This window comes from Scyliorhinus torazame, chromosome 29 (assembly GCF_047496885.1).
Source record: "Scyliorhinus torazame isolate Kashiwa2021f chromosome 29, sScyTor2.1, whole genome shotgun sequence".
In the NCBI taxonomy this organism is placed as follows: domain Eukaryota; kingdom Metazoa; phylum Chordata; class Chondrichthyes; order Carcharhiniformes; family Scyliorhinidae; genus Scyliorhinus; species Scyliorhinus torazame.
This window is the reverse complement of record NC_092735.1, coordinates 30,293,109-30,311,223: the sequence shown is the minus strand read 5'-3', so window position 1 is coordinate 30,311,223 and position 18,115 is coordinate 30,293,109. Positions and strand designations below refer to the sequence as shown.

Below are 18,115 nucleotides of genomic sequence, written 5' to 3'. Positions count from 1 at the left end.
TTAAGTGATTCAGTCCATGTAATTAGGCAGTTAACCTAGAGCCAGGTCACCGTGAGCTAAAGGATCAGTACCCCTACTTTTGAATGGAATGCTTAATTTTTTGAATCATAGAATTTACAGTGCAGAAGGAGGCCATTCAGCCCATCGAGTCTGCACCAGCCCTTGGAAAGAGCACCCTAGACAAGCCCACGCCTCACCCTATCCCAGTAACCCCACTTAACCTTTTTGGACACTAAGGGCAATTTATCATGGCCAATCCACCTAACCGCACATATCTTTGGACTGTGGGAGGAAACCGGAACACCGGAGGAAACCCACCCAGACACGGGGAGAACGTGCAGACTGCGCATAGACAGTGACCCAGGCCGGAAATCAAACCTGGGACCCTGGAGCTGTGAAGCAACTGGGCTACTGTGCTGCCCCACTGTGAAGCACAATAATTTCACCACATGATTCTTTGCCTTGATTTGAAATTCTGAAAACTCTGCCTATTTCCTCAAGACAACTACTGCAATAGCCCCAGAGTCAACGCAGCCCTGTGTAGCGTCCACAAAGCATGTTCGTATTGCTTTCAGTGAATGTACCCCTTTTTTTAATTCAAAGAAAATGAACTTGTATTTTATCTCCCCTTTGAGCTCCCCTGGCAAGACCTTGGGTAATATGGTGAGATCCACAGGATAGTTATAATAGTGTTGCTTTACCTCTCTAGATATGCTTGACAGGTGAAGCCATACCATTATCTCCCCGCACTTTGTGGAACTTCTACAAACACTGACCAGTGTATTACTGAGGACAAATGAAGCTCACTGTAAGCAACGATGGGCAGCCAAGAGCAGGATTTAACAATTGGGGAGTATGGAGTGAGGCACTGCATAGGGTAAACGGGAACTCCTCTTGTGCAATGATGAGCCTGGTACAGTTTAAGGGGGCTGTTTAGCACAGGGCTAAATGGCTGGCTTAAAGCAGACCAAGGCAGGCCAGCAGCACGATTCAATTCCTGTACCAGCCACCCCGAACAGGCGCCAGAATGTGGCGACTAGGGGCTTTTCACAGTAACTTCATTTGAAGCCTACTTGTGACAATAAGCGATTTTCATTTTTTCATTTCATAAGACTCGGGTGAGAATGAGTGGATTTTTTCAGGGGGTAGCAGATGAGTGTGAGAGGTGTGGGCGGGGGCCAGCGAATCACGTGCACACGTTTTGGGGTTGTGAAAAATTGGGAAGATTCTGGGCGGGGGTATTTGCGGTCTTGGCCAGGATAGTGGAGGAGGAGGTGGACCCAGACACTTTGGTGACGATATTTGGGGTTTCAGAGAAGCCGGAGCTCATGGAGAGGAGGAAGGCCGATGTCTTGGCCTTCGCCTCTCTGATTGCACGGCGGCGAATTTTGCTAGGAGTGGCGGTCGGCATCGCCACCGGGGGCAGCAGCTTGGTTTGGTGACCTGTACGACTTCCTGCGATTAGAGAAGATAAAAAGTATGAGTTATGGGGCTCCTCGGGGGTTTGAGGAAAGGTGGGGGATGTTTGTGACCGTGTTTGAGAAGCTGTTCATCGCGGGGGAGAGGGGGGTTGAACAAAGGGGGGGAAATCTGTCCAGACTGTATAGTTGATTGTTGGGAAGTATGTTTCCCGGGATGTTTATTCGCTGGGACCTGTTTTGATACAGTTTGTAATAAAATACATTTTTTTTTTAAAAGAGCAGGATTTAAACTAATCCAATTATTAGACAATGCAAGCACTCTTATGTTGGTGAATCATTTATGTCAATGGGTGCCAGCTTGGCTTGCTTGAATGCTTCCTTATTTGGTCAGAAGGTTGAGGGTTCAAGCCCTCGATCCAGACCTAAACTGGCCCTCCAATAGTAAAATGTCAGATTGAGACCTTAAGCTATGGTGCCATTTGCCTACTTAGATACAGTAAGAAGTCTTACAACACCAGGTTAAAGTCCAACAGGTTTGTTTCGATGTCACTAGCTTTCGGAGTGCTGCTCCTTCCTCAGGTGATGTAAGACTTCTTACTGTGCTCACCCCAGTCCAACGCCGGCATCTCCACATCATGCTTACTTAGATAGACATTGAAGTTGCATAGTTTTAGTTGAAGGTTGACGAAGAATCTTCTCAACATCTATTCCTTTCTTGCCCAATGCCTTTTTTTTAAGTGGTAATTTGACCTGTTGCTGTTTGTCCAGTGTTGCTGTTACAATTGCCTATGTGCCAGCACTTAGTAACCCGTTGCATAAAGAGCTTTGAGATAATTCACTAGTGCGATGACACTATAAATGCAGGGCTCTGTGTCGTGATTACTCCCCATGCAAAGCAATCCTAACTACAATGCACATCACAGCAAGCCTTCCTGTCCTATGCAGATGTACGAGGTGGTCCTGTCCGAGAACGTGCGATTGAAGGACGAGTTACGCGAAGCACAATCTTACCTCACACAAGCTAATCAGGAATTGGAGAGGGTGTTGCAGGTAAGATACTAAAGTTGCGAGCATCTTGCGTAGAAGTGTTAATTGTGCACCTCCGCTTGTGGCATTGTGGACCTGTTATCGCCGGAGTCCTTGCCTTTTTTGTGCATGTTGTTAGTTGTTTTCTTTCTATCACATATTGACCATGTGTGTGTCGCTGACATAAAAAATGGAATACATACCAATTAGTGGTGACAAGGGCTCATTCTGGAAATGCTTCAGTTTCGCATAGTGATTTTGCATTTCCTCACCTCATCCTCATTTGATTGCAGTGATTGAAAGCCCACTGATCTCTCTCTCTTGTCCAAGTGGGCGTTTTTCACTGCAGTCCCAGTTAGCAACTATAGGATATTTAATTAGGCATGTGTACAACCATGAAAATTCAATCCAGTTCTCCTGCAACATTCAAATGGGTACCACAACCACTGTCTATTTAATATGCAGCACGGTAGCACAGTGGTTAGCACTGTTGCTTCACAGCGCCAGGATCCCAGGTTTGATTCCCGGCTTGGGTCACTGCCTGTGCGGAGTCTGCACATTCTCCCCGTGTCTGCGTGGGTTTTCTCCGGGTGCTCCGGTTTCCTCCCACGAGTCCTGAAAGACGTGCTGTCAGGTGAATTGGACATTCTGAATTCGGAGTGTGGCGACGAGGGGCTTTTCACAGTAACGTCATTGCTGTGTTAATGTAAGCCTACTTGTGAGACTAAAGATTATTATTATATGCGGTGCAATATTCAAAATTGGTAACTGTGTCTCCGTGTAATCTGACACTAGTATCCCCACCTCCTCTGAAACAGAATGTTATGAGTTCCAATCCCACTCCGGGGCTTGGACACACATTCGAAGCTGAGGTTTCAGTGCAGTACAGAGGGAATCCTGCCTTGTTGGGAGTTGCCATTCTACGAACAACGTTTTAAGCTCCAGGCTACTTATTTTAGTGGTTCTGGTAGATGTTAAAGATCCTATTGCATTATTCGAGGAAATCTAGAGCGTTCTCCTGATAGCACCTCATCCCCCTCCCCCCAATCCAGCCATTTTGTCTCCCATCATTTAACCCCACAAAAAATAGATTCAATTTACTTGCTGCTTACAAAGAAAAAGATAAGTCTGTGCATTTGCCTACATTGGAATAGTGATTTCATAAAGTCATTGGTTGCACGTGCAGCACTTCAGAACACCCTGAGAGGTGATTAGGCGCTATAGAGAGGAAGAGAGAATGCTGGGCAAACTCGGCAGGCCTGGCAGCACAGTCCGTTTTCCTCTCTGTCCAGATGCTGCCGGACCTGCTGGGCCTTTCCACAATCCTCTGCTGTCTTAGATTCCAGCACCTGCAGTATTTTGTTTATCGCTATAGAGAGGAATCTTGTTTTGCATTGCTGACTTCTGCCCCAGCTTTTCTTCACCATGTTTACTTTTGTGTCCGTTTTTAGAGACCAGGGAGGCATGAAAATAGACCGGCGCAGTTGGAGCTGGAAAGATTTGTAAGTCATGTAAATTCTGGTCCAGCAATTCATTTTATTTTTTTCCGACAAAACTGCAGTCCAATTTAGAAATATAGCAATGGATGAATCTGTCAAATCCAACAGTGCAACTTATTCAACGTCAAATGTGACTGTATTAAGATTAAGTGATGTAGGGGGTAACATATTAACATGGATAAAGGATTGGTTAGCTAACAGGAAGCAGAGAGTAGGGGCAATAGAGTCTTTTTCAGGTTGGCAAGCTGTTACGAATGGAGTGTGCCAATAGGGGGATCCCTGCTGGGCCCTTAACTGTTTACAATCCTCGTGGAGTTGGATTAAGGGACCGGATGTAAAGTAGTTAAATTGACAATGACACCAAGATAGATAGGAAAGTGTGTTGTTAAGATAGGGGAGAGGGTCTGCAATGGGATATAGGCAGAAAAAAGTAGAGTGGGAAAATGTTCGGCAGCTGGTGTATAATGTGAAATTGTCCACTTTGGCAGGAAGAATAGAAAAGCAGTATACTCTTTAAATGGGAGAGAGATTGCAGACCTCCGTGGTACAGAGGGACCTGGGCGTCCTGGTGCTTGAACCACAAAAGGTTAACAGGTACAGCAAGTGATTCAGAAGGCAAACGGACTGTTGGGATTTATTGCAAGGATAATGAAGTATAAATGTTGGGAAGTTGTATTGCAACAGTACAGGGTCTTGGTGAGACCGTATCCTGGAGTACAGTACAGAGTTTTGGTCTCCCGAATTTCATTAGAAGCAGTAGTTCAGAGAAGGTTCACTTGACCCATTCTCAGGATGAGGGGCTTACCTTGAACACTTTGGGGCCTATACCCGTTGAGAGTTTAGAAGAATGAAAAGTATTTTATTGAAATAATTTAAGATCCTGAGGAGGCTTTATACGGCGGATGCCGGGGAGGATGTTTCCACTTGTGGGAGAGACTAGAACCGGGGGACACAGTTTAAGAATAAGAGGTCTACCTAAGGTGTAGAAGCTGGGTCATTAAGCCTGTTCATGGTTGAGGTGGGCAGATTTTTAATCCATAAGGGAACCAAGGGTTATGGGGATAAAGTGGGAAAGTGGAGTTGAGGATTATCACATCATTTCAGGCATAATCTCATTGAATGGAGAAGCAGACGCAATGGGCTCAATGGCCTACTTCTGCTCCCAGGTCCCATGTTCATATTAGTCAGATGGACAGTGACTATTGGGTAAACATTCAGAAGGATAAACAGTAGTGATTTTTGCCACCCGACGTTTTGGCAAGAAGGCAGTTTTGCATGAGATCTGTTGTCGCCCCACACGGTAAGTGGCCATCTTCTGTCTGCCATTATCTCCTTCACAAGTAGCACTTTGCAAGTCCTGAGTGCTGTGAATTGGTCGTTCTGCTTTTTGGGAAGAGGAAAGCAGATTCAAAAGCCACTTTCAAAAAGACAATTGGACAAATACACTCTCAAATTGCAGGGTTGTGGGGCAAGAGCAAAGGGGAGAGTGGGGACCAATTGGGATTGCTCTGTCAAAGAACCAGCAGAGAGACAAGGGCTGAATGGCCTGCTGTGTCATGTGATTCTATGATTCTGTTCTGTGAAAGATCAGAATCCGAATGGGAAATTTTTGAAATACGTCCGTCTTTTTTCATTTGGTTCCCATTATTTTCCAATGGAGAAAATTTGCCGTTTTGTATCTTCTAAGTATTTAATGTCTGCCTGCTTCTTTACGAAAACAGGAACGAAGGGCATTTGAAAGAAAGACAGCTGAACTAGAGGAGCAGCTAAAGGTAATTGTATTTTTTTTTCATTAATCATCAAATGTATAATTTTTCCAGGTGTATTTTATTGTCAGTCTGCAGATCTGAATTGTTGTAGCAGGCCCACAGCACTCGAGGGTAACTAGGGAATGGCAATAAATGCCAATCTTGCTGGGTAAGGACCTCATATTTTTTTAATGTAATGTAAGCTAAATTGGAGAGCAAGTGCCATCGTCAGAGCTGCCTCATTTTGTTCAGTCTTTATTCTGGCAAAATACAAGTGACCATCTGTGTTTTACTTGAGTGCAGTGCCTAATGTCATCCTTCTGCCCTGTAGTGATTCTATTCTAGAAGTCTTATTTTGCTCAACATAATCTTCAAGTTTAGGCTATTTATCAAGTTTAGGCTATTTATTGTGGGCAGCACTGTTGCTTCACAGCTCCAGGGTCCCAGGTTCGATTCCCGACTTGGGTCACTGTCTGTGCGGAGTCTGCACGTTCTCCCCATGTCTGCGTGGGTTTCCTCCGGGTGCTCTGGTTTCCTCCCACAGTTCAAAGATGTGCAGGTTAGGTGGATTGGCCATGCTAAATTGCCCTTGGTGTCCAAAAAAATGTTCGGTGGGGTTATTGGGTTACAGGGATAGGGTGGAGGTGTGGTCTTAGATAGGGTGCTCTTTCCAAGAGCTGGTGCAGACTCGATGGGCTGAATGGCTCTGCACTTTAAATTCGATGATAATCTTGTATTACACAGATTTTTTTTTAAAGTGCTCCTCCCCTTCATACATGAGAAAATAATATTTTTAAGAGTCCATTTTTATGCTGCCATTTATTATAATCTTCATTATTGTCACAAGTAGGCTTACATTAACACTGCAATGAAGTTACTGTGGGGGAAAAAACCCTAGTCGCCACATTCCGGCGCCTGTTCGGGTACACAGAGAGAATTCAGAATGTCCAGTTCACCTAACAAGCACGTCTTTCGGGACTCGTGGGAGGAAACCGGAGCACCCGGAGGGAACCCACGCAGACACTGGGAGAACGTGCAGACTCCGCACAGACAGTGACCCAAGCCGGGAATCGAACCCTGGGACCCTGGCGCTGTGAGGCACCAGTGCTAACCACTGTGCTACCGTGCCGCCCATCATTTAGACATGTTAACCTGATGCTTCAACCAGGGTTTGCTCCATACCCCCCTCTTTCCCTGTCTCTTTGACAGGTTACAGTTGGAACTTCATTTGTTTTCCCCATTTTTTTCACTCCATCTATATTTGCTATTCCTTCCTTTCAGAGAAACAGCGACAAGTTTCAGAAGTGTTACCCTCTAAAATATGGGACTAAGTTATATATCTGTAGCAAGACTCTTAGTCTTTCAAATGAACAGGGGATGCTGTCTTTCTAACAGTCTGATAATGCAAAATAAAATTCCATGAATATAGTCTCTCTCTTAACCCGAGATGAATGTTGCGTTGTCTCTTGTGTTACATTAATCCTCTTTTTCCCCCTGCCCTCACAGATTTTAACAGACTTAAAAACAGACAATCAGAGACTAAAAGATGAAAACGCAGCCCTGATTCGTGTCATCAGCAAGCTCTCAAAATAGTTGAGATGCATCACCCAGCTGCATCACCCAATGGGACAACAATTGCCAACACTGATGCTCTAGAATTGACTCTAGGTTTGTGTCAAAGGAGAATATCTTCGATGCCAAGTATTTTTCCACAGCCAATACAGTTAACCAGTGCGTGTGTGCGTGCGCGCGTATGTGTGTGTGTGCGTGTGGGGTGGGGGGGGGGGGGGGGGGGGGGGGGTGAAAGAAGCAGGAAGGGATGACTTTAAAGTAATTTAGGCAGCTAGCCAACAAACTCCAGTGGCCAAAGCTGACGCAAGTTGCCAGATACTGTTCTGGTCGAGTACAAGTGCCAACAGTGACTCCGCTGTCTGAGTTCCTTATTGCTTTGACTTCTGTACCGGACCAATTGTGAAGGTTCTCTTTTGAGACCTGTATGTGTACATAAAATATATATTTATGTTCTAGTAAATGTAAAACTTATTTCGTTAATCGTCATTCCTCTCTAATGTGTCCTGGTCAGTTGGATAAATATGTTTTATTTTTTATTATATCAATAATAATTCTGGCCACTTGAAAGTTATCATTGCCCCTCCCAACCCAGTTTAAAAAACTTTTCTCGCAGTAATTGAATGCATTTCAGTCTTGCCCCCTTTTCTGGAAGCGCTTCTAATGGGAATAAGCATCGGAAAGGTAACGGAAAAGATTTTGAATGCCTGTGTGCAGTATTTAATTTAATTTAAAAGTCCAGAATTAAACTGAAAAGCGAATATGCATTGATCTCGATTGGAACTGGGGGGTGTACTTTTCCTATTTGAACAGATCTTTTGAGGCTTGAAATTCAGTACAGCTGGGGCAGCACGGCGGCGCAGTGGTTAGCACTGCTGCCTCATGGCGTCGCGGAGCCAGGTTCGATCCCGGCCCCGGGTCACACTCCGTGTGGGGTTTGCACATTCTCCACGTGTCTGCGTGAGTCTCACCCCCACAACCCAAAGTTGTGCAAGTTAGGTGAATTGGCCACACTAAATTGTCCCTTAATTGGAAAAAAATTATTGGGTACTCTAAATTTATGTATATATTTTTTAAAGAAATTCCATACAGCTGGTTAACATTCCCTGGTTCACAAGAAGTTTTAAATCCTTGTTTAGGAAATAGTTTTCGCAAGTAACATCGTAACCCTCAACAAGTGGAGGAAATGTTTTTGTTCCAAGTTTTTTAACTTTCGAGACGTTAGAGGAGGCATTTGGTCTTCAGAATCATTTAATTGTGTGCGTCGACTTTTTTTTTTAAGTCAGCAGCGAGCTCTTAACCTTTTAGAATGATTTGATTGCTCCATCGACTCTGGGGGAGGGAAATGGTGCGCATCGGTTAAGAGTCGCAGCACTGCTCGGGGGGCTTGAACTCCAGCAACATCTAGTGGCAGAAAGAGGTAGTGCAGTACTGAGCAAAACCCAACATGGTTTCTTTTCACTGAGTACTTTCGAAGCAATTGGAAGTAATACCTTAACAGAAGCTGATTTCAATGTCTGGAAGGAATGGTGATCGAAGGTCACCCTATTATTCCACTTGACGTACTCAACCGGGGCGGTGAAGAAGGTAACAATAGATTTGTCCTGTTTCATCAGGCAACTAACTAGCTTCAAGTACAACAGCAATCTTTGTGATATGTTTTCTTTTTACTGACCGACCTTATTCTGAGTTAAATACTTTCAAATGCTTAACTTGTGAGCTTTACCGCAAGGCTGTGCAGTGTGGTTTTGCAGCCGTGTTTCGAGGTTGAGATGAAAAGTTTGGGGGTCACCCGTTGTGTGTCAACTAGTTGGCTGAACAGCTGGCAAAAGACTTGGGAACCAAGTTACTGCCCGACATATGTGGCAGAAGGGAAACTGAGCAATGGTCAAAAGCTACGAGTGATTTGGTAGTGGAGAGAGAAATAAAGAATATGAAAAGAACCACGCCTTCCCAATGGTGTGACGAGTTTTTAATGGTGTAGCATTGAGCCAAGGAGCCCCGAGCCATCCTAGGTTTGTGATGAGCTGACTAATGTCTTGCAAGGCTGCAACAGAGAACTCCATTAAATCAAGATTGCCACGCTCGAGAAATATTTAAAATCTGCCGAAGCTGCCACTCTTGTCCAGGGTACAGTAACTCCAGCTGGATGTGCACTTGCGTGGCGCGCCCCGGCCCCCACTTCAAGCTTTAGACTGTGAATATTCACCATCGGCGCATGCACGTACTCGTGTCTTCCAGTTTCATTTCCAGCCCTACCCTTGATTCGGGCTTTAAAAATAAAAATCTGGTGATAAAGAGATTGTTTTGAGGGGGCACAGTGGTTAGCACCACTGCCTCACCGCACCAGGGGCCCAGGTTCGACTCTGGCCTCGTGTGACAGTCTGTGCAGAGTTTGCAAGTTCTCCCCGTGTCTGCGTGGGTTTCCTCCGGGTGCTCCGGTTTCCTCCCACAGTCCAAAGATGTGCAGGTTAGGTGGATTGGCCATGATAAATGGTCCCTTAGAATCCCTAGATATGCTGGTTAGGTGGGGTTACGAGGATGGGGCAGGAGAGCGGGCCCAGGTAGGGTGCTCTTTCAGAGGGTCAGTGCAGACTCGATGGGCTAAATGGCCTCCTTCTGCGCTGTAGGGATTCTATGTAATTATCTTGGCGCAAATCTTGTGCCTTTTGGGAGCAGAATGTGAAACTAAAGGTTTTTCACCTGAGGTATTTGCTTTCTCATCTCCCTCGGGTTTCTATTTGGATCCTGATTAGTCTTGGACAACCAATGAGGCTGATCTGGAGTTGAATTTATTGGTGCAGATGCTTTACTTGTTGGCTTCCTGTGACTTGAGTGGCTCTTGCCTTTTGAGCAGGTTGATTTGTTCTCAGGCTTTCAGTGGGCATAATTATGTACCGCGCAGTTTTATTTGTGGTTTGTTTGTTCTCCTCCTCCTCTTCCCCCCCCCCCCCCCCCCCCCCATCACCACACCCTCTTTTCAGACGCTGCCTGTTGAGGTATACTTCCTTAGCAAACCTGCTTAGATATTTAGCCCAGGTAAATGAGTTCAGCAAGGCCAGCACAATCAGACCTAATCCTTTGCCGGACAAATCCACTTTGCCATCCAGGAATGTTATTGTTTGTGCAGTAATATTTCTAGTTATTAGGCACATTCGGAGACCTTTTTATTACAGTTCTTGTTCTCTAACTTCAATGTAAATTGTTCCTGCCACGCTTACATGGCCATTGAACTGTAAACAGATGGAACTTGTCTTGTGGTAACATCACGTTACAGGCAGAAATATGTATAATTCTTTCAGGATCGGGTTGATCATTGTACTGTGCACTCTCAAGATCTTCTGCATCAAATTAGGTTGCTGCTGGTGATTTGCCTTTTGGAAAAATCGCCTTACTCTTTTTATTTTCCCCGCCTAATCTGAGCAGGATGTGGGATGCTGGGCTGGAAAATGAAAGCAACTCAAACGGCCAAATCAATGAAGCCGTTGGGTTCAGGTTCTGGGGAGTAGTGCTGCGCCCCAAACCCCTGCGATGCCCACCGATTACGAAAAGAGTAGACATTTTATACTCCTTGTAAAACCCATTTGGGGTACTGCTGGATTTATTTTCTCTCCCGCTTGCATAAATATCAATCCCCCCCCCCCCCCCCCCCCAAACCAAACAAAATGGTCTACTTCTCATTTCACTGGCCACTCCTGCTGCTTGCTTCAACAGTTCCGAGGGTTGCTTGTTGTGTTCCGTCTTGCTGTCCGTGGATGAACCGGCAGTGGAGACGGGGCCACGCACTCGACGCGGCCAAGGCTGCTCTTGTTGCCCCCACGCACTTGGATTGGAGTTTGCAGTCAGTCTCTGAACTCCGAGAGATTTGCTGTTGGCCCACGTTACCCCAGCCCGTCCACCCATCCTCAACACCCGACACCGGTGCCGGGCATTTGTTTGAAACATTCACCTGTTTTGCTTTTTTTTAAAACTCTTGGGCGCTGACAGGCTTTTGTTTCTAGAATCGCCAGTCTTCCTTTTGGTTTCCAGCGCACGTGCAATTCCAGCGCACGTGTAATCTTTTAAAATCTCCTTTGTTCCAGAACACTGGAAGTCACTGGTACCGCATAATTTCCTGTGATGATTTGACCAATGCCTTGCTCTGGAGGCTCAAAATTCTGGGTTAGTGTCCAAATCCAGCCACTTGAAAACTGATATCTAAGCTGGCTCTCCAGTGTCAGCATTGAGGGAGTGCTGCAGTGTCGAAGGTGCCGCCTTTCTGGCGAGACGGTAAACCTTCTGCCCTCTTGGGTGGACATAAACTATTTTGAAGACGAACGGTCAGCACTCCCTGGTGTTCGAGCCAATCCCTCAGTTGGGGGGGGACAAAAAGGTGGCCTGATGTCTCCCGCTGTTTGTGGAATCGTGCTGTGTGTAAATTGGCTGCCACGATCTCGGTGTTATACCCAAGACTACACTTCCAGAAACATGTACCCTGACTGTTCTGTAAGTTTAATGCACCAAGCCCCTTTCTTAACTGTGGCGACTAGGGGCTTTTCACAGTAAACTTCATTGAAGCCTTGTGACAATAAGTGATTATTATTAATGTTTTGAAAAAGTAAATATTCCCACCTGCAATCTGAATGTATGAATAGGGTGGGGGGCTGCTCAGCTCTACGCATTTATGGCGAGTGGAACGAAGTCGGGACTTGGAGCCTTTGCTCTGCAGGTTCTGGTCACGCAGTTGAAGTTTGCGATCGCACCACACGAAATGTTTAAGTAAAACGTAACCGTTCAAAATGAACAACAGATAATTTTTTTTCCCAACTGACCAGTCACAATAGTTTCAGACTGTACTGTATTTCTAAATAGACTGTTTCGGAGGCCCGACCATATCAAAGAGTTTTACCCTCTGTCTACAGGTTAAATCGATCCCCGCGCACTGTAACTAACATGTTAGAATTGAGCAGTTTCTTCTACCTGCTCGTTAGAAACTTTCCTCCTCTTCTCTCTCTCTTTCCCCTCCCCCCGGAATACCAGGAATACCACAGAATGCAGCTACTGATCCAAGGCACAAGAACAGTTCAAAGATTATTGATACTGTCGAGACTTTTAAGCAACCAAGGTTATTGCCTGAAACTCTTTGGAAAGTATTGTGGACATTTATATATAATATTTTTTAAATATATTGACGTAGGGTCGAATTTTTTTTTTTTTAAAAAACCAGTAATCCCGCTGAATTGTTGCGGTAAGCTTGCAAGGATCAGTTAACTTGCAAGGGAATTTGACTGTGTATAGTACTGGCGCATCAGTTGTTTAATGTGGCAAAGCAAGTCCTGTTCAGGACTTGGTGAAGATTTGAAAAAAATCGCTTGCGCTGTTTTTTTCTCTCTCTCTCTCGTTTTTGCGGCTGTTGGAAATTGGCGCGCTTTGCCGCAAACGTGCCGTCGTTTGGCCCAGAGTATTTCCAAGCACAATCTCAAAAAACCTTCCAGCGCCCGCTCTGGGACTGCTGACCTGTGAATCAATCGAGGTTATTGGCTTGGCCTCCCGACTCTCCACACACACACACACACCTCCGGGCATTCCGTGAAGCTTTTTTTTCCCCCCCCCCCCTTGGTGGAGAATGTTTTGAGGTGATATGTGCGGAGGTTTCTGACTTTGTTCTGCATTCGAGTGGTTCCACTGCCAATTCAGCTGATGACCAAGACTTGTACTGGGATTGGGGGGGGGGGGGGGTGCGAGGAGGAGACGATGGCTTTAGTCGATGATTACCTGATGTTGCAAAAGGAATCATGTTTTCGTGGAATTTGAAGGAGTGCCTTGCCGTTGTGCCGCAACTTGGCTAATTTTGAAGTACTCGCGTTAGATTTATTTGTTATTTTTCAATATAAAATGTGAAGTGTATAGTGACCGGCGGCATGCGTGTCAGCAGGAGTCTTAATTATGTGTCAATGGGCTCAGTTTGTCATTAAAATGGTTTCATATTTTTCTCTTCCACCCTAATTTGGAACTAGCTTTTGGCTGGACTCTCTCTCTCTCTCTCTCTTTCTCTCTCTCTCTCAAATAGGCCATGGATGTTGTGTGGTGTCTGAAACTGTGCCATGGTGATCTGAATATATGTATATGGAATCTTTTTTTAAAATATGCATTGTTGCAATGTGCAATATACATGGGACTTTACATTAAAAAAAATGTACTTTATTTGTTACAGCAGCTAAGCTGCATTGCTTTAAGCACAGAAAACTTGCTTTGATGCCTTCTTGTATAACTTATATATGTGTAATTAAAAAGACGACATCAATGTTTATTAAACTGTAAATCGCATTTTAAAATTGGAAATTGCTGCCTTGCCTTCTTTCAAATTTGCATGTACATCCAGGTTTTGTGCCTCCTGAGAGCGGTGGATTGTCCGGATGACACTGGAGGAATTCCTGTTGAATTTCTACATGCTGAAGCCAGCTTGTGCATGATCTTAGCTTTGGATAACAGTAACATCTTGCATTAAAAGGCACTGTATAAATGCATTAAAACATCCAGCCATTTGACACCATTCAGGCTAATGCTCCCGGTGCCATCATGGAGGGAGTGCCCCACTAGCAGAGGGAGCCATCTATCAGATGGGTCAGGAAACCCAGATCCCATCTGCCCTCTTGGGTGGGTGACAAATGGCCACAATTTTGAAGATGTTTAGGGCACCACAGCGGTTAGCGCCAGGGACCCGGGTTCAGTTCCGGCCTTGGGTGACTGCCTGTGTGGCGTTTGCACGTTCTCCTCATGTCTGCATGTTTCCTCAGGGGGCTCCGGTTTCCTCCCACGGTCCAAAGATGTGCAGATTAGGTGGATTGGCCATGATAAATTGCCCCTTTGGTGTCTAAAGATGTGCAGATTAGATGGGGTTATGGGTAGAGGGTGGGGGAGTGGACCTAGTAGTGAGCTTTTTCAGAGGGGTCAGTGCAGACTCAATGGGCCAAATGGCCTCCTTCTGCATTGTAGGAATTCTATGGATCCTGGACAATATGACAAAACATAAATTTCTTTACCCGTCAGTCTGGCCTCAATAAAAGTCGAGATGGATTTGCAGGTACAGCATTAGTTATTTTATTTGACTTGCAAGTCTGTCTCAACTCACAGTAGTACAGAACACATCCTGTCTTCTGCACTCCCGGAATCGAGTGAGTCTGTAGAACAAAGAAGTCTCTACTGATACAATCAAATGGCATCAAGTTTCACATACACGATTCCCATAGGTCATCCTATACCCCTCCTGACCTGGCCATACATCCTAATTGGCTCACTTCCAATCCCTTCCTCTGGGCCCCTATTACCCAGCATCCTTTTCCCCTCCGTAGCTGGACACACCTCCTTGCTTTGCCATGCGTTCTGAAATCCTTTGTGAACTCACCAAATGAGACTGCCTATCTCTACATTACAGTAACTAATATCTCTAAAACAATTCTTTTTATATCACATTCGTCAAATATTCCCCCCTTGCAATGCCACAGTAGGAAACACTATCCGGTCATTACCCTGCTGTTTGTGGGAGCTGGCCGTGCGTATATTAGCCGCTGCACCTTGCCAGACTTAAACATAACGTAATTGGCTGTAAAGGGCTTTGCTATGAGGTTGTGGAAGACTCTATAGGAATGTAATTTCCATCTTTACTTTTAAGGCATTTCGCATTCATACACATAATTGAGTAACCTGGTGAGGGTAGAGGGCCTACCCAATTGACATGCTCAATCCACCTCTCTACTCACATTTGTTTTTTGTGGAACTTCCCCAACTCTCGAGAGGGGGGGGGTGGGGGTGGGGGGGGGGGGGGGAGAGAGACTGGTGTGTGGAAGAGGTAATAAACTAGTTGCTTGACCAGGATTACAAAGTTTATTTTGCTACAGTGTCGTCACTCAGAAACTGAAATTTTTATTGACTTGGGCCTATTTTTATGTGCAGTGGACAAATGGCAAGTTCTCATGATACATCAGAAAAAGCACTGGTGGGGCGACATGGTGGCGCAGTGGTTAGCTCTGCTGCATCAGATCCAGGGACCCGGGTTCAATTCCCGCCTCGGGTGACTGTCTCTGTGGAGTCTGCACTTCCTCCCCGTGTCTGCGTGAGTTTCTCCGGGGGCTCCGGTTTCTTCCCACAGTCCAAAGACGTGCAGGTTAGGTAGATTGGCCATGCTAAATTGGCCCTTGGTGTCCAGAGGTTAGGTGGGGGTTGCGGGGATAGGGTGGAGGGTGCTCTTTCCAAGGACCGGTGTAGATTCGATGGCTGAATGGCCTCCTGCACTGTAAATTCTATGATTTTCTACCCTCCCTTCCTCCTCGATAAACAGTTTCACATTTAGAATGTTAAATCCCTTCATTGTCTTGAGCACACCTATCAATCTCCCCATAACCTTTAGCGTATCATTGTTGAGAAATCTTTGCCTGTAGCACAGTAGCTGTGATAAGGTGTGTTTTTAGAGATGTAGGGAGATATTATGGATTCAAGAATTGTTTTTTGACATCCATGCAGCAATGAGGAGCCAATTAGGTTTTTGTATTAGTATTCGTCATCTAATAATCCTAGGGGCAGCACAGTGGCGCAGTGGTTAGCACTGCTGCCTCACGCCGCCGAGGTCCCAGGTTCGATCCCGGCTCTGGGTCACTGTCCGTGTGGAGTTTGCACATTCTCCCCGTGTCTGCGTGGGTTTCACCCCCACAACCAAAGATGTGCAGGCTAGGTAGGATTGGCCACACTAAATTGCCCCTTAATTGGAAAAAATGAATTGGGTACTCTAAATTTAAAGAAAAAATCTAATAATTCCTACTGCCGGCCATTGTCACCATATCTCAAGATGAGAAGATTATAAATAACTTCGGACGTCCAGCAAATGTAATTTGGTATATAGAGGCCTGAGGAAAGAGTTGGCCCTAAGTTGACTGGGCACAAATAATTGAGGGTAGGACAGTTGAGGAACAATGGTGGATGTTCAGGGAGATAGTAAACACCTCTCAATTCAGTGTATTCCTTAGAGGAAGAGGAATTAATAAAAGGGAGAAAAATATTCCATGGCTAAACAAGGACGTCAAGGAAGGGGCAGCACGGTGGCACAGTGGTTAGCACTACAACTTCACGGCGCCGAGGTCCCAGGTTCGATCCCGGCCTTGGGTCACTACGTGTGGAGTTTGCAGATTCTCCCGTGTCTGTGTGGGTCTCACCCCCACAACCCAAAGATGTGCAGGTAGGTGGATTGCCCACGCTAAATTGCCCCTTAATTTTGGAAAAAATGAATTGGTAGTCTAAATTTTTTTAATTTTTTAAATAGGATGTTAAGGAAGACATAAAGGCAAAAACTAAGGCATCGCACACTGCAAAAACTCGTGGAAGCTGGAGTTTGGGGAGAACTTTAGGGGTCAGCAAGAAGTTACTAAAAATAGAGTCAAAAAAGCTAAGATGAACTACAAAAGGAAACTAGCAGACAACATATACAAGCTCTTGGTATCAGTGTTTTAAGGATATAAGGAGGAAGAGAATAGCTAAAGTCAAATGTTGGCCCTGGCGAGGTAATAATGGGGAACACAGAGATGGTGGGGGCACTGAACCGATATTTTGCCTCACGGTGGAGGATAATAAGAACTGCAATTAATGCAGAAGGTCTTGGTGCAATAGCCATTAGTAAGGAGAAGGTATTGAATCAACTAAAAGGCCGATAAGTCTCCGGGACCTGATGTCTGCACCCTAGGGCATTAAAGGACATGGCAGCAGAGATAGTGGATGCATTGGTTGTGATATTTCAAAATTCCCTGGATTCTGGAAAGATCCTGGTGGATTGGAAACACGCAAATGTTTCCTATTCAAAAAGGGGAAGAGGCAAAAAGTAGGAAACTATAGACCGGTTAGCTTGGATTGGATTGGATTTGTTTATTGTCACGTGTACCGAGGTATTCGTATTTTTCTGCGAGCAGCTCAACAGATAGTTAAGTACATGGGAAGAAAAGGGAAGAAAAGAAAATACATAATGGGGGCAACACAACATATACAATGTAACTACATAAGCACTGGCATCGGATGAAGCATACAGGGTGTAGTGTTAATGAGGTCAGTCCATAAGAATCTGGTAACAGCGGGAAATAAGCTGTTTTTGAGTCTATTCGTGCGTGTTTCTCAGACTTCTGTATCTCCTGCCCGATGGAAGAAGTTGGAAGAGTGAGTAAGCCGGGTGGGAGGGGTCTTTGATTATGCTGCACGCTTTCCCCAGGCAGCGGGAGGTGTAAATGGACTCAATGGATGGGAGGCAGGTTCGTGTGATGGACTGGGCGGTGTTCGTGACTCTCTGAAGCTTGACCTCTGTGATGCTGGAATCCATCATTAAGGAGGAGGTGACTGAACATTTGGAAAGACAAAGCTCAATTCACCATTGTCACCATGATTTTATGAAGGGAAGTCATGCTTGACAAAATTGCTGGTGTTCTGTGAGGACGTAACCAGCAAGGTGGATAATGGAGAACCTGTGAATGTATATAGACTTCCAGAAGGTGTTTGACAAGGTGCCACATAAAAGATTGATCCAGAAGGTGAGATCGCAGGGCATTGGGGGTAGAGTACTAGATTGGATTGAGGATTGGGTTAAATGGGTCCTTCTCTGGCTGGTGAACTGTAACGAGCGGGGTGCCACAGAGGTCCGTCCTTGGACCTCACTGTTTACAATCTATTAAAATGATCTGCAAGCAGGGACAGAGTGTAATGTAGCAAAATTTGCAGATGATACGAAAACAGGTGGGAAAGCAGGGAGTGAAGAGGAGATACAGATTTTACAAACGGATATAGATAGGCTTAGAGATTGGGCCACGGTTTGGCAGATGGAGTTTAATGTGGGTAAGTGAGG

General features: G+C 45.3%; 1 protein-coding gene across 1 annotated transcript in view; it reads left to right on the top strand.

Moving 5' to 3' along the window:
- LOC140403992 (protein phosphatase 1 regulatory subunit 12C-like) overlaps positions 1-11,626 on the top strand; it is a 116,656-nt gene extending 105,030 nt beyond the window's left edge. Inside the window, exons 19-22 of the mRNA XM_072492311.1 lie at positions 2,367-2,471; positions 3,899-3,949; positions 5,668-5,718; positions 7,201-11,626. Of these exons, the coding sequence (XP_072348412.1) occupies positions 2,367-2,471; positions 3,899-3,949; positions 5,668-5,718; positions 7,201-7,287 (294 nt within the window). The 3' untranslated portion in view covers positions 7,288-11,626. The remainder of the gene's footprint in view (positions 1-2,366; positions 2,472-3,898; positions 3,950-5,667; positions 5,719-7,200) is intronic.
- The last annotated feature ends 6,489 nt before the right edge of the window (positions 11,627-18,115 follow it).